Source organism: Bos indicus x Bos taurus, chromosome X (genome assembly GCF_003369695.1).
Source record: "Bos indicus x Bos taurus breed Angus x Brahman F1 hybrid chromosome X, Bos_hybrid_MaternalHap_v2.0, whole genome shotgun sequence".
Taxonomy (NCBI): Eukaryota; Metazoa; Chordata; class Mammalia; order Artiodactyla; family Bovidae; genus Bos; species Bos indicus x Bos taurus.
In genome coordinates, this window is record NC_040105.1 from 56,502,280 (window position 1) to 56,526,257 (window position 23,978).

General features: G+C 40.2%; 1 protein-coding gene across 1 annotated transcript in view; it reads right to left on the reverse strand.

Annotated features, from left to right (window-relative positions):
- Positions 1–23,307, reverse strand: part of CLCN5 (chloride voltage-gated channel 5) — a 183,346-nt gene extending 160,039 nt beyond the window's left edge. The window contains exons 1-2 of the mRNA XM_027535518.1: positions 23,068–23,307; positions 20,451–20,607 (exon numbers count right to left, since the gene is read on the reverse strand). Of these exons, the coding sequence (XP_027391319.1) occupies positions 20,451–20,466 (16 nt within the window). The 5' untranslated portion in view covers positions 20,467–20,607; positions 23,068–23,307. The remainder of the gene's footprint in view (positions 1–20,450; positions 20,608–23,067) is intronic.
- Positions 23,308–23,978: the final 671 nt, after the last annotated feature.

Genomic DNA, 23,978 nt, shown 5'->3' on the forward strand with positions numbered 1-23,978 from the left:
TATCAATAACCTCAGATATGCAGATAACACCATAATTATGGCAGAAAGTGAGGGAGAGCTACAGAGCCTCTTGATGAAAGTGAAAGAGGAGAGTGAACAAGTTGGCTTAAAACTCAACATTCAGAAAACTTAGATCATGGCATCTGGTCCCATCACTTCATGGCAAACAGATGGGGAAACAATGGAAACAGTGACATACTTTATTTTCTTGGGCTCCAAAATCACTGCAGATGGTGACTGCAGCCATGAAATTAAAAGACACTTGCTCCTTGAAAGAAAAGTTATGACCAACCTAGACAGCATATTCAAAAGCAGAGACATTACTTTGCCAACAAAGGTCCATCTAGTCAAAGCTATGGTTTTTCCAGTAGTCATATATGGATGTGAGAGTTAGACTATAAAGAAAGCTGAGTGCCAAAGAATTGATGGTTTTGAACTGTGGTGTTGGAGAAGACTCTTGAGAGTCCCTTGGACTGCAAGGAGATCCAACCAGTCCATTCTGAAAGAGATCAGTCCTGAATATTCACTGGAAGGACTGATGCTGAACCTGAAACTCCAATACTTAGGCCACCTGATGTGAAGACCTGACTCATTGGAAAAGACCCTGATGCTGGGAAAAATTGATGGTGGGAGGAGAAGGGGATGACAGAGGATGAGATGGTTGGATGGCATCACCGACTTTAATAGACATGAGCGTGAGTAAATTCCGGGAGTTGGTGATGAACAGGGAGGCCTGGCATGCTGCAGTCCATGGGGTCGCAACAAGTCTGACATGACTGAGTGACTGAACTGATCTGATGGCTTAATGGTAAATTGCAAGTCTTCAATTAGCCTCATTCAGCTTTATGCCATGTGTGACAGACACTTGTAGGCTACCGCCAATAATTCCTACCTCCTGGAGCTTATTATGCCCTTGCCTCGAGTAAGGGTGGGACCTGTGACCAGCTTCTAGCCAACCGAATACAGCAAGGGTGATGGATGTCATTCCCATGTTTACTATGATTCCTTCTTGCTGTGGTGACATACAGACTTTGTCCTTTGCTGGCCTTGATGAAGTGAACTACTATGTTGTGAAGTGCCTATGAAGAGGGCCATGTTGCAGGGAACTACAACTAGCCACTAGGATGTGAAGAATCCTACAACCAACTAAAGAACTAAATTCTGCCAACAGGTATGTAGGCTTGGAAGAAGACCCCAAGGCCTCAGGTGAGACTTGTGGTCCCAACCAACACATTGATTACAGCCTGAGAGAAGGAGCAAAGGACCTAGCCAAGCCATGACAGGCTCATGAACCATGGAAACTGTGAAATAAGACACTAAAGTTGTGGTAATTTATTGTACAGCAATAGAAAACTAATACACCATGCACTATTTTATTAATTACTTGGGTAAAGATATTCACGACATATGTACAATAATAATGTTAAAACTAACAGGATGAACAAGAAATAAAATTTTAACTACATTAAGGTTTAAGTAAAAGCCTAGACAGAAAGATTTTTGTAAATAAAAATATTTAAAAAGAAAGTGAGAAAAAAAAAAAAAGAAAGTGAGAAAGAGACAGAGACATACTTGGAGTAAGAAGTAGGCTTTGGGCTCATTATGAGCTCATAGTAAGATGTAGCTGTGAAAAACTCAGTATTACCTGAGGCCATATTAATAAGGCATAATGGACAAAACAAAAGGAGACAGTCCTACTATACCATATGAACTGGTCAAAACAAATCAATAACTTTCCTGGGTGCCTCTATTTAAGGCATTAGAAACATGAATGTTCCTGTCCCTCAAGTATTTTCTACTCTATATGAGGAGCTAATATAAACATTTTTAAAAGTTAAACCATAATAAAGAATTTAAACAGCAGCTTGAGATAATGATAGAAAAGATATTATAAGACGGGTGTTAGAATTCATCTGGCAATTAGTTAGAGGCAGTAACAGAAGCAGAAGTTCAGAAGAGGGAGACGACACATCATTATCAATATTGTGATTATTGTTTTGCCAATATAATATATAAAAGTGAGTGTACTCACACTGAGATTCAATTTACATTACTGAGCACAAGCACTCAAATTCTGAAATATGAAGGTTAAAAAAAAAAAACACTCAAGACCATCTATGCTATTTCAGAGGATTTTCAGTTACAGGTAACACTATATTTTACAGATGAGTAAATACTGACAAAGGACGGTTAAATAATTTGATTATAAACCAGTAAGTCAAATACAAGGGGGAAAAGCGGAAGCAGTGACGGATTTTATTTTCTTGGACTCCAAAATCACTGGTGACGGTGACTGCAGCCATGAAAGTAAAAGACATTTACTCCTTGGAAGAAAAGACATGACAAACCTAGACAGTGTATTAAAAAGCAGAGACATCACTTTGCCGACAAAGGTCCCTATAGTCAAAGCTATGGTTTGGCCAGTAGTCATGTATGGATGTGAGATTTGGACCATAAAGAAGGCTGAGCCCTGAAGAATCGATGCTTTCAAACTGTGGTGCTAGAGAAGGCTCTTGAGAGTTCCTTGGACTGCAAGGAGATCAATCTTAAAGGACTGATCTTAAAGGAAGTCAATCTTAAAGGAAATCAACCCTGAATATTCATTGGAGGGACTGTTGCTGAAGCTGAAGCTCCAATATTTTGACCACCTGATGCGAAGAGTTGACTCATTGGAAAAGACCCTGATTCGGGTAAAGACAGAAGGAAAAAAGAGTTAGATAGCATCACTGACTCAATGGACATGAATTGGAGCAAACTCCAGAAGATGAATTGGAGCAAACTCCAGAAGATAGTGAAGGACAGGGCAGCCTGTTGTGCTACAGTTCCACAGAGTAGCAAAGAGTCAAGGCACAACTTAAATGACTGAACAACAAGTCAATTGTACTAAGAAGCAGATTTTCTCTTAATCTAGAAAGCTAATAAAAACTCCTATCACCTTTTTACGTTACAATGGCTACTTTTGGTTCACAATGTTTTTGTTAAATAATGTGAAATCTTGGGTTGTTCTTTACTCTGCTTCTTCCTCCAAAGTTGACCAGTAGCCAAGCTTTGTCATATCTTCTTTTGTGATGTCTCTCACATTTAGCCTTCCTTTGGTGGTTTAGTTGCTAAGTTGTATCCAACTCTTGCAACCCCATGGACTGTAGCCTGCCAGGCTCCTCTGTCCATGCGATTCTCCAGGCAAGAATACTGGAGTGGGTTGCCATTTCCTTCTCCAGTGGATCTTCCCGACTCAGGGATCAAACATGGGTCTCCTGCACTGCAGGAAGATTCTTTACCAACTGAGCTACAAGAGAAGCCCTATCCTTCTTCCTTTAATTCTCCCAAATTAACATCTTATATCCAGGCCCTCACACTGCAACAATCTCCCAACTAATCCTCTGCAATTCCAGTATCTCCTTCCCACCTGCCTGTCTTTCTAGGATGTCTGTTTCTTCTCCCAGTTTCCCCCTCCTTTATGCCTAGTCCAAGCTGGGGACATTTCTAACAGCTTCTGTGATCATCAGCAATGACAAAAATCTTCCTGTCTGTTCTCTAAGCATAACTTCCAGGTCTGGGTTCAGGCTCAACATAAAGCCACAGTACAGGCAGCTCCTCATGCTCTATGGTTTCTAGAACCAGAAACATCTCTCAAAAGTGGCACTCTCTATGATTCCAGTCTTTCTACGCCCATCTTCAGCCTGAAAGTCCTTAGCCTTTCTTCTTTCTCACACTTCTTTCCATCCCTCCAGCCTCTGCCACCTGCCCAATTACACAGACAAACAATTATACATCCTACAGTAAAACCTGTCTTGCTTCTTAATCCATTTTTAAGTCTTTTACCATTCATCTCCTGGCTAAAATTCCAAATACTAAAGAACCAGGTTCAGCCAAGACTGGAGAGTGACTCTTGTCTCCACATACACACAACTGGGTGAGGGAACTATTCCTGATACCAAATGAAGAGGACATTCAACCGGGAGTAACTTTTACTTCTGGAAGCTCAGGTTTTTGCCTTCTTTTGTGAGGAGAGAGTGGGCTAAAAATGAGCCTGAAGCATTTGAAGATTTAACTGAATCATAACTTTATTATGCAAATACAGATAACTTAAATCTTCTCTGCCTCAAACATAAGACTATACTGGCATTCCTCCTCCATAAGCAAAAAAGCTTAAGAAACTATAGTGTGACATTCACTTACAATATTTAAACAAGTGGAACAAGAACAACAGATATTTATTCAGACACTTAATTGTTTACCTGTGGCCTAGAATACAATTATTATGCAACTTAGGTAATAAATATCCATGTATCAAAACTAATAACATAATTAAAATTGCTTCATCTAGAAAACCTAACAAAATCATGATTTTCACCTAATTTTATCTCATTTTCTTAGTATTGAGTTTTAACAAAGCCACACCCACCCCACCTCATCCCCCAAGCCTCCTGGTCATGACAATACCCTGGTAGTTTTCAAAGGCCTTTGATTTGTCCAGACTCTGCCTCCTGTGCTTCAGACCTGAACCTCACCTCAACCACTGTTACATCTTTCATTTCTTCGTATAACAGTGTCAAGAAAAGAATCTAGTGACTATTATTAAAAGGCAGTATAGCTTGTTGTAAACAAGTGAAGCAATATAGAAAAGTGTCAAGTGAAAATGACAGCTTGCAGCTAGCCATTCCTAATCTAAAAGAACTGATAACTGTTTCATGAACATCACTTCCAGAAGATGTCTATGCATATGTAAATTACTTATGCATACAAACTCAGATCTATCTAACCTATACCTCCCCACTTTGTTCTGCTGTACAGATGGGATCATACAATACCATTCTGGACCTTTCTTTTCTCACTTAAAATCTATCTTGGCCATCTTCACTCTTTTTAATGAATACACCATTATTAATGTAACCTGTCTCTCATGATGAACATTTATCAATAGTGAATAAATGGCAATAATGAGGCACCTAACATCCAGGTAACAAATGGCTTTTGTGCAGTTTCTTTTTAGACTAGAGTCACTGGGACAAAAGGGACACATATTTTACATTTTGGTAAGAATGTTCAAGCTGCCCTCCAAATGGGCTCCAACAATTTATACTCCCACCAACATTGCACAAAGGGTGGGCTTTAAAAAAGTCAATCACCTGGTCTGAAGTTCCTGCAGTTCAGATAAGGAACCAGATATTTGACACAAAAATAGCAGCGCATTGATGATTTTGTTACATGTTTAACAGTCAAGAAAACTAGATGCCATGGCTAGTGGCAGCCACACCCTGCTGTGATTAGCCTTGCCCCATCCAAATGCAAATTCACAGGGTGCTACTCTTCACAATTTATCCAGCTCTTCAATAATGAATTCTTTAGGCTCAGAGATTTTATTGAGAGAATTCAGCATAGAAGAGAAACCTATACTGCTTCTGACAACATAATTATCTCTAACACCAGGAGTGCTACATAATGGTGTGATACAAGGTGGTTTACACTCACCCATAATTAGTTAAAGGCATTGGTAATAGAGGCACACTTTGAATATGTAAGGAGTGAGTACATTAATGTATTCATGGCTTGGAATGACCTGGTTGACATTTCACTAGTTTAAAATTTGTTTCCCTCCCCCGCACACCAATGGTAGTGAACATCTGTAAGCATCACTGCATAGAATCCAGTGAATCACATCTAATAGAATAACACTTGTTTAACATTCTACATTTTGCAAAGCACTTTAGCATATTTTACCTACTTTAATATTCATGGAAATCCTGGTAGGAAGGCCAGGCAAATATTACTCATTAAACAAAGCCTCAATGAACACATAGTATGTGGCAGGCACTCGCTGCTAGACAGCTGGTATGCAAAAGTGACAAAATTCAACGCCCATTTATAATAAAAACTCTCCAGAAAGTAGGCATGAAAGGAACTTACCTCAACATAATAAAAGCCATATAGGACAAACCCACAGCAAACATTACACTCAATGGCAAAAAACTGAAAGCATTGCCTCTAAAATCTGGAACAAAAAACAAGGGTATCACTCACCACTACTATTCAACATAGTTTTGGAAGTCCGAGCCACTGCAGATAAGAAAAAGAAATACAGATTGGAAAAGAAAAAGTAAAATTCTCACTGTTTGCAGATGACATGATCCTCTACATAGACAACCCTAAGGATGCCACCAGAAAATTACTAGTGCTAATCAATGAATATAGTAAAGTTGCAGGACATAAAATTAACACACAGAAATCTCTTGCATTCCTATACACTAACAATGAAAAATCAGAAAGAGAAATTAAGGAAACAATCCCACTCACCACTGCAACAAAAAAAATAAAATACTTTCTGTATACAGAAAACTATAAAACACTGATGAAAGAAATCAAAGATGACACAAACAGATTGAGAAATATACCATGTTCTTGGATTGGAAGAATCAATAGAGTGAAAATGAGTATACTACTACCCAAAGCAATCTATAGATTTAATGCAATCCATATCAAACTACCAATGATATTTTCCACAGAACTAGAACAAATAATTTCACAATTTGTATGGAAACACAAAATACCCCAAACAGCCAAAGCAATCTTGAGAAAGAAGAAGGGAACTGGAGGAATCAACCTGCCTAACTTCAGACTATACTACAAAGCTACAGTCACCAAGACAGTATGGTACTGGCACAAAGACAGAAATATAGATCAATGGAACAAAATAGAAAGCCCAGAGATAAATCCACACACCTATGGACACCTTATCTTTGACAAAGGAGGCAAAAATATACAATGGAGAAAAGACAATCTCTTTAACAAGTGGTCCTGGGAAAACTGGTCAACCACCTGTAAAAGGAAGAAACTAGAACACTTTCTAACACCATACACAAAAATAAACTCAAAATGGATTAAAGACCTAAATGTAAGAACAGAAACTATAAAACTCTTAGAGGAAAACATAGGCAGAACACTCTTTGACATAAATCATAGCAAGGTCCTCTATGACCCACCTCCCAGAGTAATGGAAATAAAAACAAAAATAAACAAATGGGGCCTAATCAAACTTAAAAGCTTTTGTATTATGAAGGAAACTATAAGCAAGGTGAAAAGGCAGCCTTCAGAATGGGAGAAAATAATGGCAAATGAAACAACTGACAAAGAATTAATCTCCAAAATATACAAGCAGTTCATACAGCTCAATACCATAAAAACTAACAACCCAATCAAAAAGTGGGCAAAAGAACTAAACAGATATTTCTCCAAAGAAGACATACAGATGGCTAATAAATACATGAAAAGATGCTCAACATCACTCATTATCATAGAAATGCAAATCGAAACCACAATGAGGCATCATCTCATTAAAAAGTCTACAAAGAATAAATGCTGGAGACGATGTGGAGAAAAGGGAACCCTCTTACACTGTTGGTAGGAATGCAAACTGGTACATTCACTATGGAGAACAGTGTGAAGATTCCTTATAAAACTGGGAATAGAACTGCCATATGATCCAGCAATTCCACTGCTGGGCATACACACCAAGGAAACCTGAATTGAAAGAGACACAAGTACCCCAATGTTCACTGTTTACAATAGCTAGGACATGGAAGCAGCAACCCAGATGTCCTTCAGTAGACAAATAGGTAAGGAAGTTTTGGTATATATACACAATGGAATATTACTCAGCCATAAAAAGGAACGCATTTGAGTCAGTTCTAATGAGGTGGATGAAACTGGAGCCTATTATACAGAGTGAAGTAAGTTAGAAAGAGAAACACAAACACTATATATTAATGTACATATATACGGAATTTAGAAAGATGGTAACAACGATCCTATATGCAAGGCAGCAAAAGGGACACAGATGTAAAGAACAGACTTTTGGACTCAGTGGGAGAAGGCAAGGGTGGGATGATTTCAGAGAACAGCATTGAAACATGTGTATTACCATATGTAAAACAGATGACCAGTGCAAGTTCGATGCACAAAGCAGGTCACTCAAGCCGGTACTCTGGGACAACCCAGAAGGATGGGGTGGGGAGGGAGCTGGGAGGAGGTTCAGGATAGGGGGACACATGTACACCCATGGCTGATTCATGTCAACATGTGGCAAAAACCATCACAGTATTGTAAAGTAATTATCTTCCAATTAAAATTAATTTTTTAAAAAAGTGATAGAAACACTCCCCTCTCCTTCACTGATACCCTGCTCTGTCCAATCTATCTGCAAAGCCTCCACACTGCACTTAGGATACTTGGTTACATGGCCTATGAAACCCTATGTGACCAGTAACCAGTCCTCTGCTCACCCTTCCAATTTCTTCTTTTTTTCCTTTTTTCTTTTTTTTTGGCTGCACTGCTTGTCATGTAGGATATTAGTTCTCCAACCAGGGATCGAACCTGTGCCCCCTGCAGTGGAAGTGCCGAGTCCTAACCACTGGACCACTAGGGAAGTCCCCCTTCCTTCCAATTTCATCCCATGCCCCTTTGTACCTTCTTCCCTATGGTACAGCCCCACTGGGCTGTGCTAGGGAAGAATCCAGGTTCTTTCCACCTCAGGGATTTCCACTTTGTTTCCTCTGCCTGGGATGCCCTTCCCTCAACTCTTCGCTTGGATAATTCCTGCTTATCTTTCAGCCTCAGCCAAACCTGTCACTTTTCCCAAGACCTTTCCTCCCAAAAAATTATGTCTCGTTTATTATTCTTTTTCAGAGGATGTTATAGCACTCATGACACTTTATAATGAAACATTTGTGCATTTATTTGTTTGCATTCCAACTTTCCCACATGACTTCAAGGCTTAGAAGGACAAGAATCATGACTTTTGTGGCCACTACTATATTCCCAGCACCCACCCAACACAATGTCTGGCATACGGAAGACACAAAAACAAAAGTACTGAACAAAAATAGTCAATGCCCTCAAGGGATATACAATATAGAGGGGAAATACACAAAGAAGCAAATTTTACCAGAGGATAGGCAGGGTTTCAGGAAGGGCTACAGAAAAGAGATGACCTCTGAGCTGATGATTGAAAGATAAGTAGACATTTGCCAGGAATGTGACCTACTGAAATGCTTTAGGCCATCAAGACCAGACTGTATGTGGGGAATGGCAAGGACCATGTGATGCCATACAAACTTTTGGCTTTAATATCTGGGCGGATAGTGGATCAAGCAGTATAGCGAATATAAGAAGTTCTATTATTATTATTGGTTACCAGGGTCCAGAACCCAAGGAAAAGAAGCCATTGGCAGAGTTTGGCATTTGGATAGTGCCCATTCCCTTGTTCATCTGCCTCTCATCATTCTCAAGCTAAATAGGAAAGATCATGACTTCAACCTGGGAATATTCAGTGCTTAGTCACAGATGGCCACACATAGGTCAGGCCAGGCCAAGGGAGGGCAGTGGATTCTGTGATGCTCTTCATGGAAGTAATAAGGGCAGAAATCCTAAATAAATACAATAAAATGCTACCTCACACCTGAATGGTATTGGGTTGAAAAGCATGAAGATATGCCATTACTAGGGAGTTACCAACCCTGTTAACTCCTCAACAGCTTCTCTGGTCTGACAACAGGTCTATAAATACCGGCATGTTAACAGAAGGTAGGAGACTTTCCTGGTGGTCCAATGGTAAACAATCTGCCTGCCAATGCAGGGGACAAGGGCTTGATCCCTGGTCCGGGAAGATTCCACATGCCACAAAGCAACTAACCCTGTGTGCCGCAACTACTGAGCCTACACGCCTAGAGCCCCTGTTCTGCAACAAGAGAAGCCACTGCAATGAGAGGCCCATGCACGGCAAATAGAGAGTAGCTCTTGCTCTCCGCAACTAGAGAAAGCCTGTGTGCAGCAATGAACCAACACAGCCAAAAATAAAATAAATTAATTTTTTAAAAAATAGAAGATGGGAAGAAGAAAAATCTGACATTTGTTGCCACCCATAGTGAAACTTTCTGGGCCTCCCTCCCCCTGCCCCACCACACACAGAACAGTGTTACATGAAACAGGAAGCTTTGAATCACAATTCTGGTTAAAACCTAAGGAACCTATAGTTTATTTCAAAAATGCTAACAGAGGCACAGGAAGAAAAAAACACATCCTGGAAGACTCCATGACAAAGCAATTCTTTGGGGAGGAAAAAAACCAAACTTTTCAAAACAGCAATAAAGCAGGGAAAGCAACAGTAGGAAAAGACAAACATTTAGCAGAAAATTATAAAATAGACAAGCCTGCGGAAGTGGTAGCAGTGTAATGCAGTAGGGCTAAACAGGCACCCAGATTGGCACTGATTATCAAGCTGGGGGCCTAATCCTGGCTCTGTGCCCCATGTGACAGCTGTATGACCAGAATGAGTCTCCTTGGGCCTCAGTTTCTTCCTGTGCAAGATGAGACTCTGGAAACAGAAGATTCTTTCCAGTTGAAAAACATCCCTGTAAGAGCATAGTGATTTTTTTCTTTCTGTTACAATTATAATACAATGAAAAAGCCATGACAGGCCAGGCATTTTGGTGATTCTCACTGTCACCTACAACTGTGTGAGGGAAACACTATTCTATGCAAAAGGATATGATAATAAAAAAGGACAACATGATTATTATTTTTTAATGGGTAGGGGATTTCCTTTTGGAAATGTCATGAAAATGTCCTGGAACTAAAGAGTACTCACAACACTGTGAATGTACCAAATGTCACTAAATTGTGTACTTTAAAATAGCTAAACTGGCAATTTTTATGTGTATTTTACCACAATTAAAAAAGAAACTTCCCGGGAGGAAAAAAATGAGCATTTGTTTTTGGGATGCAATTTGTTTCTCTTAAAAACTGTGGGAGCCCCACACTGTTGGTAGGAATGTAAATTGGTGCAGCCACTATGGAAAACAGTCTGGAGGTGTCTTAAGAAACTAAAAGTAGAACTACCATATGATCCAGCAATCCCACTCCTGGGCATATATATGAAAAATGTGAAAACGAATTTGAAAAAATACATGCACCTCAATGTTCATTGCAGCACTATTTACAACAGCCAAGACATGGAAGCAACCTAAATGTCCATTGACAAATGAATGGATAAAGAAGATATGGTAAATATATACAATCAAGTGTTACTCAGCCATAAAAAAGAATAAAGACATTTTCAGCAACATAGATGGATCTAGAGACTATCATATTAAATGAAATAAGTCAACCAAAGACAAATACTATATGATATCACTTACATATGGAATCTAAAGATATAATACAAATCAACTTATTTACAAAAGAGATACAGACTCACGGACAGAGAAAACAAACTTATGGTTACCAAAGAAGGAGAGGCACAAACTAGGAGTATGGGATTAATAGATACACATCACTATAAATAAAATAGATAAACAATAAGGATTTACCATATAGCACAAGGAACTATATTCAGTATCTTATAATAACCTATTATGGAAAAGAATCTGAAGCTATACACCTGAAACTAACATAATACTGTAAATCAACTATAGTTAAATAAAAAATAAAATATGGAGGAGCACTTCCTTATAGATGAATTCCAGTTTAAAAAAAATGAGGGATGATAAAATTAGAAAAAGTATTGCTTTTCAGAAATTCGAGTAAAGATTGCCAATTAATGCTAAAACTGTTGGAGGAATGATTTGGGAAACAGGATATTCATAAGGTCTTAAAGTACCATGCCAAAGATATTTTATATTAATTACCTATAAAAAACAGAACCTCAGCAATGAAGAGATATGGCAGACACCTCCTTAATAAATGATTACTTTAGCATCACCAATAACAGGGTAAACTGACATTACATGTCTTCACCCAAAATGTAATGCAGTGGACGTACTCAACATCACCTATGTAAATTTCTTGCCAAAAACACAGAACTCAAATCTAATCTCAGGAAAACAATCACACAAAGCCAAACTGAGGAATGTTTTCTATACGACAACTGTTCTGGCTTCTTCAAAACTGTCAATGTATCTCAATGAAACAAAGAAACAGGAACGAAAGGGACAGATAATCAAATACTTGTCCCTTGATTGGATACCAAATGCCTCCTCAAAAATGCTATAAAAGATACTTTAGGATAATTGAAAAAAAATAATTATAGGCTATAAACTACATAAAAGTATTGTATAGGTGATAATTCCTTGAGTGTGAACACTATTATTGTTATGGAGGAGAAAGTCTTTCTTCCCATTCTCTTTAATTAAAATTTTATATTGAGATAAAAACATAATTTGTAGATTCACATGTAATTATAAATAGTACAGAGTGACGCAATATATCCTTTGAAGTATGATTATTATTAACCCCATTTTACAGAAGAGGGTGAGGCCCAAAGAGATGAAGTAATGCCTATAACTAGCAGCAACAGAGCCAGGATACAAACCCAGGGAGTCTGTCTCCAGAGACTACACTTGACCCCAGAGGACATAACTGAGGCTTTTGGAGCTTAGGGAACTCTGGTTACCAACTGGCAGAAATGGGCTCAAATGCAGGTGTACCGGATTCCAAGGCCCATGTTCCTTCCACACTGGATGCTTGGGAAGGAATAGCTGGCTCTGAGAGAAAAATTTTCTGAAAGTCTGTTTTTGGTTACCCCCTACTCAGTGTTTTTCATCTTAATCCATAGCCCATCCCATTCTGCCCCACTGAGGAATTGTGGTAGGGCAATAATGCAGAGAGACGAAGAACTCATTTCCTGTACCTGCCATAGCTGAGACACTGCACCAGAGAAAAAAGGAGGGGAGTGAAGACTCGGTTTCTTTACTCCTGTGCTAACACCATCCCTTTTATTTGAGAGTCAAACACATACTAACGTTTTGGTCAACAGAACAGGACCAGATGGCTTTTCCTAGGTGATGGTGGTCCAATCATCAAGCCACACAGCCATCGAGATTTCACACTGAAACTCTGTGATCAATTCACTGACTGCTTTGTGATGCTCCCCTTGGTGCCCAAGTGTTAGCTAAATCACCAGAATGTTTACAAATACACTGTGATGCGCTAAAAAAAAAAAAAAAAAAAAAAAAAAACTGCAAGGTTGAAATTTACTTCCCTCGGATCTGAAGCCAACAGAACAGTTTCTCGCTGCATCTGTTTTATTTTCATGCTTACCCGGACATATTTTGCCACTTCACCTCATTATGTAACTCCCACACTAGATTAAGTGTAATTTCCCCATTTTTGCACACTTTTCCTGTCCCCAGTCTCACTCTCAAAAGAGTTTTTTTGGAGTCAATAGGAGAGACAGCCAAAAATTACAAGAATACTTAAGGAAGAATTAATATAAAAAAAAAAAAAAAAAACTGCTCTAACAAAACCCTCAGGGATTTAGTGTGTTTTGTTTTTTATTTGGAGGTCGAGGGCACAGAAAGGCTGAAACAGCTGTCTAGAAGCCCACACAATTCACTTCTTTCCTTGTTGGACGCACTGCTATTTTATACCTCATTTCCAAATAACTTGTTTTCTGATTTAAAAGAAATACATATTTATTATATAAAATGTGGAAAATACAAGTACAAAAGGGAAAAAATATAAATGCATCCTACTACCTGGGGACAGCCAGTTCAACAACTTTGGATCATTTCCATCCATTCTGTATTTATCATCACATTCATAGGTATACAGATGTAAACACACAGAGATATACATAAACTCCCAGTTACATTGAAAAGACAGAAATAGAATAATCCCATACTCTTCCATTATACCATGAAGATTTTCTTTGGCATTGGTCTTGATTTTTAATAGCCTGATATTTTACTCTGTGGACCTGTCGTAATTGACTAACATTCCCCTATGTTAGTTTGTCACCATTTATAAATACCTTAGTATATAAAGTTGTGTACATATATCTGATAGTTCCTTCAGAAATTATACTTGTAAAAATTAACAAGGAATCTATGTTATATACAGAAAAATTAAAAGATACAAATAAACAAAAAGAAAGTCAACCGCATTTTAAAAAATACTTTGGTGTCTATCCCCTTAGGCTTTTCTTTGTATGAAACATATATGGACGTGACACATATATTAATATGGGATACTACTAATAATAAAAAGTAACAGTTACTAATAATAGTTACCATGTATTGAGTACTTACCATATGCCAGGCACTGTGATCTTCTTTTTTTCTCGCTTTTTACTGGACTCTTTTTTTTTTTTTTTTTTTAATTGTAGTATAGTTGCTTTACAATGTTGTGCTAGTTTCTACTGGACAGCAAAGTGTATCAGTTATATGTATATGTATATTCCCTCTTTTTTGTATTTCCTTTCCATTTAGGTCACCACAGAGCACTGAGTTCCCTGTGCTATACAGTAGTTTCTCATTAGTTATCCATTTTACACACAGTATCAATAGTTTCTATATGTCAATCCCAATCGCCCAATCCATTCACCCAAGCCTTCCACCCTTGGTATCTATAAGTTTGTTCTCTGTGTCTGTGTCTCTATTTCTGCTTTACAAATAAATTCATTTATACCACTTTTCTAGATTCTACATATATGTGTTAATACGATATTTGTTTTTCTCTTTCTGACTCACTTTACTCTCATCATTTTCTGATGTAATCCTTGCAACCACCCTACAGATTCACTCGGCAGTTTCCAATTCCTCTGCACACCGGAGTCACCTGGTGGGCCTCAATCCCTGAGCATTGGATCTCATTCCTAGAGATTCATATTTCATCGGTCTGGGTGAGGCTTGGGCTTGGGTGGGCTTTAAAGATCCCCAGGTGATCCTAACGGACATACAGGTTGGGAACTGTTAGGTTCACTTCTATTTTATCCCTCTTTTAACTAATGTGGAAGTTGAGGATGGGCTTCCCTGGTGGCTCAGACGTTAAAGAATCCTCCTGCAATGTGGGAGACCTGGGTTCGATCTCTGAGTTGGGAAGATCCCTTGGAGAAGGGAACAGCTATCCACTCCAGCATTCTGGCCTGGAGAATTCCATGGACTGTATAGTCCATGGGGTCACAAAGAGTTGGACACAACGTAAGTAACTTCCCAAAACCATGCAGCTCATAAAGCTGGGATTTCCATCTAGCTCTAAGCCCAGAGCCCACACTTTTAACTGCTGATAATTTGGGATGTGCTTCCCACCCCTACCATTTAACACCATATTGTGAACCCACTTCTATCTTAATAAGTATAATTAATCCACATTAACATTTTAGTAATTACAGTATTCCACTGTATCAATGCATCAGAATGCAAGCGTTATCAATTTTCCCCACTAGAAAATGCTACAATCAATATCCTTATTGATACATCTTTCTGCACATCCTTCATTATTTCCTTAGGATGAATCCAAGAAAAGGAATTGCTGGGTGAAAAGATAAACATGTTTTTTAAAGCTTGTGACAAATATTGCCAAATTGACATTCCCACCAGAAGTGTACGCGAATGCCTACTTGCTTGTGTCCTTGTCAAAGCTGCATTTTGTCATTTCTTTTTAATGACTGCAAATTATATTGGAGAAAATGGTATGCCATTTTGATTCCCCCTTTCTTTGACTACTACTGAGACAGAACATTTTTTCGTTTATTGGCCATCTGGATTTCTGCTTATGTATTTTCCTATTCCCATCCTTTGCACATTTTTCTAGTAAAATACTTGTATTTTTCTTATTAAGCTGTGAGTCTATATATTAAGGATAATGAGTCTTTTTGCAATTGTTTTCAAGTTCTCACATAGTTTTGTGTAGAAATTTAAAATTTTCACATAGTTGATTATATTAAACTTTTTCTTCATTAGTCTACCTTTCATATTATGCATACAAATACCTTCCCTACCCCCAAATTATGTGAGTATTCTCCTATATTTTTTGAGTTCCTTTATCATTTTTTAAACTTTTAATTCTTTAATGCAGCAGTTCCCAAACAGGACTATGCATCAGAATTGCTTACAGCACTTCTTTAAATGCTCAGGTCTTAAGACTGAATCACAATTTGAGGGGATGAGAACTGAGCAGGAATATTTTTAAAAGGCACTTCCAATGCACCCCCCTCTTTTATTAAGAAACACTGTTTTAATCCTTCTAAATTTACATTGGTGCCATTTTTCCAAGTTTCTCCAGCATGTTTGTTAAATAAACCATTTCATAAACTTGAAATGCTACTTTTATCCTCGTCAGTAAGTTCTGTGACATCGGAGCCCATTCCTGTGTGTCCTGACCACTGCCATCTCCAGGGCTCTACATAGTGCCTGGTGCACAAATGGCGCTGGATGTTAACTGCATAAATAAATGGCACCTGACAACACAAGTCTCCACCCCCATCCCACCCCAATTTGGCTAGTATTCTCTTCAATATTTTCTTGACCATTAGGCCAATAAAACTGATGTTATTAATGATGACCCTGAGTTATCAAAAATATTAAATTATGCTCAGTAAACTCTGTTTAAAATGGCCAGGAAACGTCTTAGAGAACTCCATCAAACAAAGTCAAAATAATTATGTTGGCCACGTTTAAGAGGTATGGGAATTCTGATCCAGTTCTCCACAGAGGAACTAGACAGCATTGACCTGAGAGACTAACGACACTTGGCTTCCTCCACCTCTGAAGAGTTTCTCTAGCAGATGCAGAAACTGACTCAGAGCTTCCTTGAGCTGAGGACAGAACCACACATTCCCTGCTCCAAGAGTCAATAAAAAAAATTGGAATAGTGAATCAGGAGACCTGAATTTTAGTTCTGTCACTGCTACTAACCTATTTGACCACGGGCATGTCACTAAACCTCTAAGGGTTGGGCTAGACATTTTCTAAGGATCTCTTCAGATCTAAACCTCTACATAGAGACCCAAACAAAAGAGGGAGGGGATATATGTGTACATATGGCTGATTCATGTTGTTGTACAGCAGAAACTAACACATTGTAAAGCAATTATCCTCCAAATAAAAAATAAATTTAAAAAAAAGACCCGAATAGACTACTGTGGGACAGGCCTTCCAAGGACAACCCGAAATTCCCTCCACAGAACGGGGTCCCAGGTCCATTCCAGAATATAGCAAATAATAATGACAGTAGTAGAAGCAGCAGTAGTAATACTAATAGGAGTATTAGTAACAATAACAGCTATTGCTGAATTTTGTGTGTGCGTGCTCAGTCGCTCAGTTGTGTCTGACTCTTTGCACCCCCTGACTGCAGCCCACCAGGCTCCTCTGTCCGTTGGGATTCTCCAGGCAAGAATACTGAAGTGGGTTTTGCCATTTCCTCCTCCAAGGGATCTTCCCAATCCAGGGATTGAATCCTTGTCACCTGTAGCTCCTGTACTGCCAAGTGGATTCTTCTGGGTTTTTTTTATTTATAAGTTTTTATTGAGATATAACATATTGATTCAGTATTTGCATGTATATTTAAACAATCACCACGAGTCTAGTTTACCTTTATCACCATACACAGTTACAGATTTTCTTACTGTGATGGAAACTTTTAAGATCGATTATCTTGGCAATTTTCAAATATACACTAGAGTATTATTAACTAGAAGCACCATGCTATACATTACATTCCTATGACTTACTTATTCTATAACTGGAAGTTTGTACCTTTTGACTTCCTTTACACGTTTCACCCAACCCCACCCCCACATCCTTGGCAATCACCAATCCATTGTCTGAATCTGTGAGCTGCTTTTTTCTTCTTTAGATTCCATGTACAAATGAGATCATATGGTATTTATCTTTCTCGGCAGGCAGATTTTTTACCACTGAGCCACCTGGGAAGCCCATTGCTAAATTTTACTGAGCACTTATTGTATGATCGACAATATTCTAAATGGCTTACTACTAAAACCAGTGGCACAAACTTTTATGGCACTTACTATGTTCCAAGTGTTTTGTTTAATATTAACTTAATTAATCGTCAAACAACCTTTCAAGGTTGAGTTCTATTGTTATCCCCATTTTACAAAAGAGAAAAATGAGACACAAAGAGATTAAGGGACTTGCCCAAGGTCTCACAGCTACCAAGTGACACAACCAATGCAGTTGAACCTAGACCCACACTTATAACTATTCTACCATACTGCCACCCAAACTATCACTGTACTAAGCTTGTCACTTCAGACGCTGCACAAAACAAGGAATGAGTTGCAGTTACTTCTGTGGAATACTCCCCCTCTTCTTCATTAATGCTAGAAAAGCTGTTTGCCTCCAATGTGATTTTAAGCAGATCAAATTTCAGGGCCTGAGATAGCAAAATATATTACTTATTAAGAAATTATGACATTTTTATTAAGAACTGTTATCCATTAAAGTGTTTTTATTATAAATCATTAACTTACTAATGACATTTCCATTAAACAGAAAGAAAACACATACTTTTTATGCATCATTAAGAACAAAACTTTAGCTCCCCACCTGTACAAACTCTAGGGCTTCTCAGATGGCACTAGTGGTAAAGAACCCACCTGCCAATGCAAGAGACGCAGGTTTGATCCCTGGATGGGGAAGATCCCCTGGAGAAGGAAATGGCAACCCACTCCAGTTTTCTTACCTGGAGAATCCCAATGGACAGAGGAGCCTGGCGGGCTACAGTCCATAGGGTCACAAAGAGTCAGACACGACTACAGCAATTTAGCATGCACTCAGGAACACAACTTTAGCTCCCCACCTGCACAAACTCTAATTCCATACTTTTAGCACTGTCTTTTAAACACTGACCTGACAGCTCACAGTATCTCAAACAAAACAGGCCAAACCAAATGCAGTACACTAACTTCCCACCACCCCCACACCCCTGTCACTTCCTTTCATGGTCCCCGTCTCAATGAATGGCACCACTCACTGGCCCCAGGCACCCAAAACTGGGTGTCAACCCAGGCTCGGTTCCTCCCACATCCAATTACAGAATGTTCACAGAATTCATCTCATTCTCTCTATCCTTGCTGCCCCTCCTTCTTCTCAGATCCTTACCATCTCTTCCCTAAGCCACTATACCAGAAACGTTCCAACTGGTTCTTGGTTTCCATTCTCTCCAGCTCCAACCCTACCTCAATAATGCTGCCAAAGTAATCTTTCTAAAACAAAACCTGATGATGTTACTTTCCTGTTTAGAATCTTTGTCTTTGGGATAAAGTGTGAAATCCTTCCTAGGACATACAAGGTTCTTTATCATCTGGCCTCTGACTACCTTTCCTGCTTCATCCGAGGTCGTGGCCCACACATCTCACATGAGGCCAACAGAGCAACTTGGAAGTTCCCAAACAGTGCTTCTCTGTCTGCCCAGAATGCAATTCCCTCATTTGCCCATCTGGCAAACTCCCACTCATTTTTCATTTTTTTTAGGCCAGCTCAAAACCCACAGTTCATTATGCTTTTCTCTGAGCATCCATCACATTTTGCGTCTCTATTATAACACTTATTCAACCCAACACAACTATTTGCTTATATAGTTTGTCTCCTCAATAAGACAAGGAACCCTCTAGGGTTCTGCATCTTACTCATTTCTATATTCTACTTGTTGAATTAAAGAATGTCTCAGAATTTAAACAAGAATATCCAAACTTCTCCTGATAAATGCCCATTGGGTGAGTCAAACCAGGCATATAGGCTGAATCTTATTTCAACAAGTATCTTTAAAGTGACAACCCTAGCATATCAAAAATACTTGTTACAGCCATAACCAACAGGAGACAGTTTTTAAAGAAACATCAGACCACCAACAAACCTACCTGTTGAGTATTTCTAGACATTTGAGCTCCCTTCATTCTACTCCATCTAAGTGGTTCTTAACCTTTTTTGGGTCACAGACCAATTTACGTAGTGTTTGTCTATCATTTCTTAAACTCATACTCCCTTATGATAAACATAAAAATCCCATGCATCCCTGGAGATTCTGATACTCTTCAAAACCCACCACAAATAAAAAGAAAGTTACTTATGTGATAAGAAATCACAGGTTCACAAGAGATGTGCTCTATCAGGCAAGATAGCATTAAGCTTTGCTCTCAAGTCATTCCATTGTATTAGAACAGGCATTAATATTAACATATAACATTGAATAGCCTTTAAAGTCTTTATTGAGAAGAGAAAGCCAGAGAGGTGCTGACATCTGTCTCCTCCACCTTTGAGAACCTTATGATGGAAATTTGCCAGAAACAAACTGAAATATGAAAAAAATATCCTCCATCTCCTGACCTATAACCCCCATGAGCACATGTTCAAATGAAGGCAGTTCTTTGAAAATGCTCCTGGCACGACATTTTCCTGCTACTCCTACTCTCCACACACACCCCTTCACTCCTAAAAAAAAAAAAATAAAATAAAATAAAATAAAATAAAATAAAATAATCGGAACTAGCTAGCAGCAAGTCCTTTTGAACTAAAAAGCTTTGTCCTGGCGAAGACAAACGGTTAAATTAAAGAAACAGCTGCCTGGCTGCCTGCCTCTGGCTTGGGGGTTTGGGTTGTGGTAGAGGATAGAGAAGGAGGAAAAACCAGTTGGAGGAGTAAGTACTAACTTCTTACCCTGCCACGTGGCCATCTTGATCCTATTCTCTCCCACGCTGAGGTCAGCAAGCTCAGAGTTTCCCAGACCCCCCAGTTTTGTAGGGAGACTCGACTGGGATGTGGAGAGAACAGCAGCTGTATCGTCTTGTTTTCTGCAGAATGCTCAAGCTGGAACCTGAAAATGTCAACAAGAAAACGAATACCTAAATGAAAAACATTCAAATCCTTGAAAATTATCTCCTGTCCCTCTCTGGACCTCTCTTTGCATAAGCAGAGACAGTCAAGTGTCATATTTCCACCTAAGCAGCAAGGTATCACTGAAAAAAGAATGGGGAAATCTAGAGTCAGTTAATATTGCCCTTGAGTGTTGTCCAATTCTGCATGAATCACTGGATCTTCAGTACATAGGTTTCAGAATCTCAAAGGATGGGTGGCTAGATGAGATAACTATTAAGTGTCTCTTGATGTGACCTCTAAGTTGCACATTTTGGGGAATGAAGAACAGCATAATATCCAATGCCCTCCCCAACCCTCAAAATGGCCAACTCTACATTAAAATTTTTCATAGAAAGGAGAGCAAATTTGGGACTAAAGTTTTAAAATGGATCTTGTGTAACAGCCATGCCCTCAAGGTCGTGGTGCTTCCTCTCCACTTCATTATATTTTCTCACATTTTGCCAATGTCCTGTAGGAGCTTAGACTGCTTTTATAATCAGGAAGGAAAAGAACCAAAGGAAAAGAAAAATGTAAAAAGAGAACATTAATTTAAGTAAAACCAAATTAATTCAGATAATTTCTATTTTTAAAATGTCAAATTCAGTCTTTGGACAGTACTGCTTGAAAGGATATGAAAGGCACTAGGAATGGGAGAAAAATATGAAAGGTCTGACTACTTTGTTTGATTTAGAAGATGACTATATTAAACACTTTGCTTGTCCATTTAAACAAGTTCTTAAGTATTAGAGTGGTCTTCCTTATGTAGTATACAAGCCGATCTGCTTTTTCTAAGAAACATTCCTCACCTTTTTGACCCAGGGAACTTCAAAGTAGATTGCGATTTCCATAGCTTTCATACAAGCAACACTTCCACCCTCTAAGTCAAAGTGCTGACAGCAGACACACTAAAGACTAACACGAACTTGACAGCCATCATTTTGGCCTTTTTTAAATGATGTTTTTTGCCGTTGTTTTAGATTTGAGTTTTACTTAACAGATAGTTAGCCAAGGTTTTAACAGAAAAGCTCAAATATATATATAAGAGGAATGAGTAACATAAACGCTCAGGTACCTATCAACTAGATAAAAAAAATATCAAGTTACCAATCTCATTTTGTCTATTATTATTCATGCATGGTTGTATGCTTAGTAGCGCAATCGTGTCTGACACTTTGCGACCCCATGGACTGTAGTCCGCCAGGCTCCTCTGTCCATGGGATTCTCCAGGCAAGACTACTGCAGTGGGTAGCCATTTCCTTCTCCAGGGGATCTTTCCGACCCAGGGATTGAACCCAGGTCTCCTGCATTGCAGGCAGATTCCTCACCGTCTGAGCCACCAGGGAAGCCCTCTTATTCATGGAAATGACTTTTTTTAAGGACGAAAGTGTGAAGGTGCACACTAACCCCAAGAAGCCAATAGAGAAAAGACAATGCTTTGGCTAAGGAAAGGCTTGCGAAGTCCAAGAAACTAGGAACTCACAAAGTCCCAGGATGGAATCACCAGGAAAATTGCTTCGATGACTTATCTGGAACCTAGAGCAGTTTGTTTGGGTTTGCCTTTTTTTTCTCCTCTTATTTAGCATGCAGTACTGATACGCGCCTCATGGGACCAGGAGAATTTAACATCTCCGAAGTCAAACATGGGCAGCTGCTAATAAATCTATGAAGTATGCATAAAGCAGATTCTTACTGGCTTTTTATACTTCACACTTCTGGATTTCCCTCACTTATTCAGGGTAGCTTACACTGACGTTATCATATGGCACACGTACAACTTCACTTGGCACTCCCGAAACGTGATTTGCTCTGAAATATTAATAAGGTACACGCACATCAACGTGAAGGTAAAAAGTTTTTCCCTTGAGGAGAAGGCGCTCGAGCGCAAGCCTGTAAAGTCAGGAGAAAACCAGCTCCCCGCGTTAAGTGGGAAAAGGAAAATGAAGCAACTACTTTTTCGAGAGCTTGGACTCCTCTTCGTTACGACCCACACAAACCTGCCAGCCCAGAGCAGGATGGATAAGAACGGGGCCTCGACGAGGTTTTACCAGCCAAAGCCACCCTGCCCCAATCGTGGAAAGGGGACGCCTGCAGCTAACCTCCCTCCCCCATTCAAAAGCTGGGCGGGCTTGGCGCGGCTCCGCGAGGAAACTTCGCTGGGACAGCGCAGGGACCCTGGCTCGGAGAATAGGGCTGGGCTCCCTGGAAGATGCCGCCCTGCACTGGCTAGAACTGGCCGTTCTAACTCCTCCGAGTGCCAGGCGGTGGCGGCCAGGCACAGGGAACCCCCATCTCCGGGGGCCGAGGCAGCGGGGGAGCGCCTCCCCTGTGTCTCTGAGCCCAGGGGGTTCTCTGGGGGTGGGCCGGGGACCAGCGGCCCGCCTAAGACCTGCTGCGGTAGAGACAGCCCATTTGTCTTTACCTGTCGCCGAGATCCGGAGCGACGGAGCCCGTGTCCGCCGCCGGCGGGCCGAGCGCTCAGTCGGCTCTGGCGTCCGGGACACTAAGTTGAGCTAGCGCCCCACGTAGCCGGCAGAGCTTCATTCACAGCCCAGCCAGGAGGAGGGGGAGCGGAGCGGGCCCGCGGCTCATGTGACAGGCGCCTCGCAAAGATCTGCCAAGCACGGCCGCCGTCTGCGCGTGCGCGCCCCAGCCAGCACTCTCCCCACACCTCAGCTGAGGTGGGGAGGAGGTGATCCCCGCCCGGGAGTCAGCAGGGCGGGGAGAGCCGAGGCGAAGGCGGTGCAGGGCGGAGTTTCCGTGCGCGCAGCCGCAGTAGGTCGGCCTTGCTCGCTGCCATATTTAATAAGGACTGGGCGGATCCTAGCCCAGTGCTGGGCGTGTCAGTTGCTTTTGGAAAATAAATGCTGCTTTATGTTTCACTGTTTCGAGCCTGCGGTACGGTTTTGTGGTTTGTCCTTAGAACTAAACTGTTTCTCCTGAGCTTCTGGCTCACAAAATACCTGAGCTAATGTAATAAGTATATTACATTGTGTGTGCTGTGCTCAGTCGCGTCCAACTCTGCGACCTCATGGGCTATAGCCTGCCAGGCTCCTATGTCCGTGGGATATCCCAGGCAAGAATACTGGAGAGAGTTGCCACGCCCTCCTCCAGGGAATCTCCCCGACGCAGGAAGCGAACCCCCGTCTCCTGTGTCTCTTGAAGTGCAGGCGGATTCTTTACCGCTTGAGCCATCAGGGAAGCTGATGGTATATCACATTAGCTCACGTATTTTGGGCTTCCCAGGTGGCGCTAGTGGTAAAGAACCTGCCTGCCAATGCAGGAGTTGTAAGAGAACCTAGGTCAGGAAGTTCCCCTGGAGGAGGGCATGGC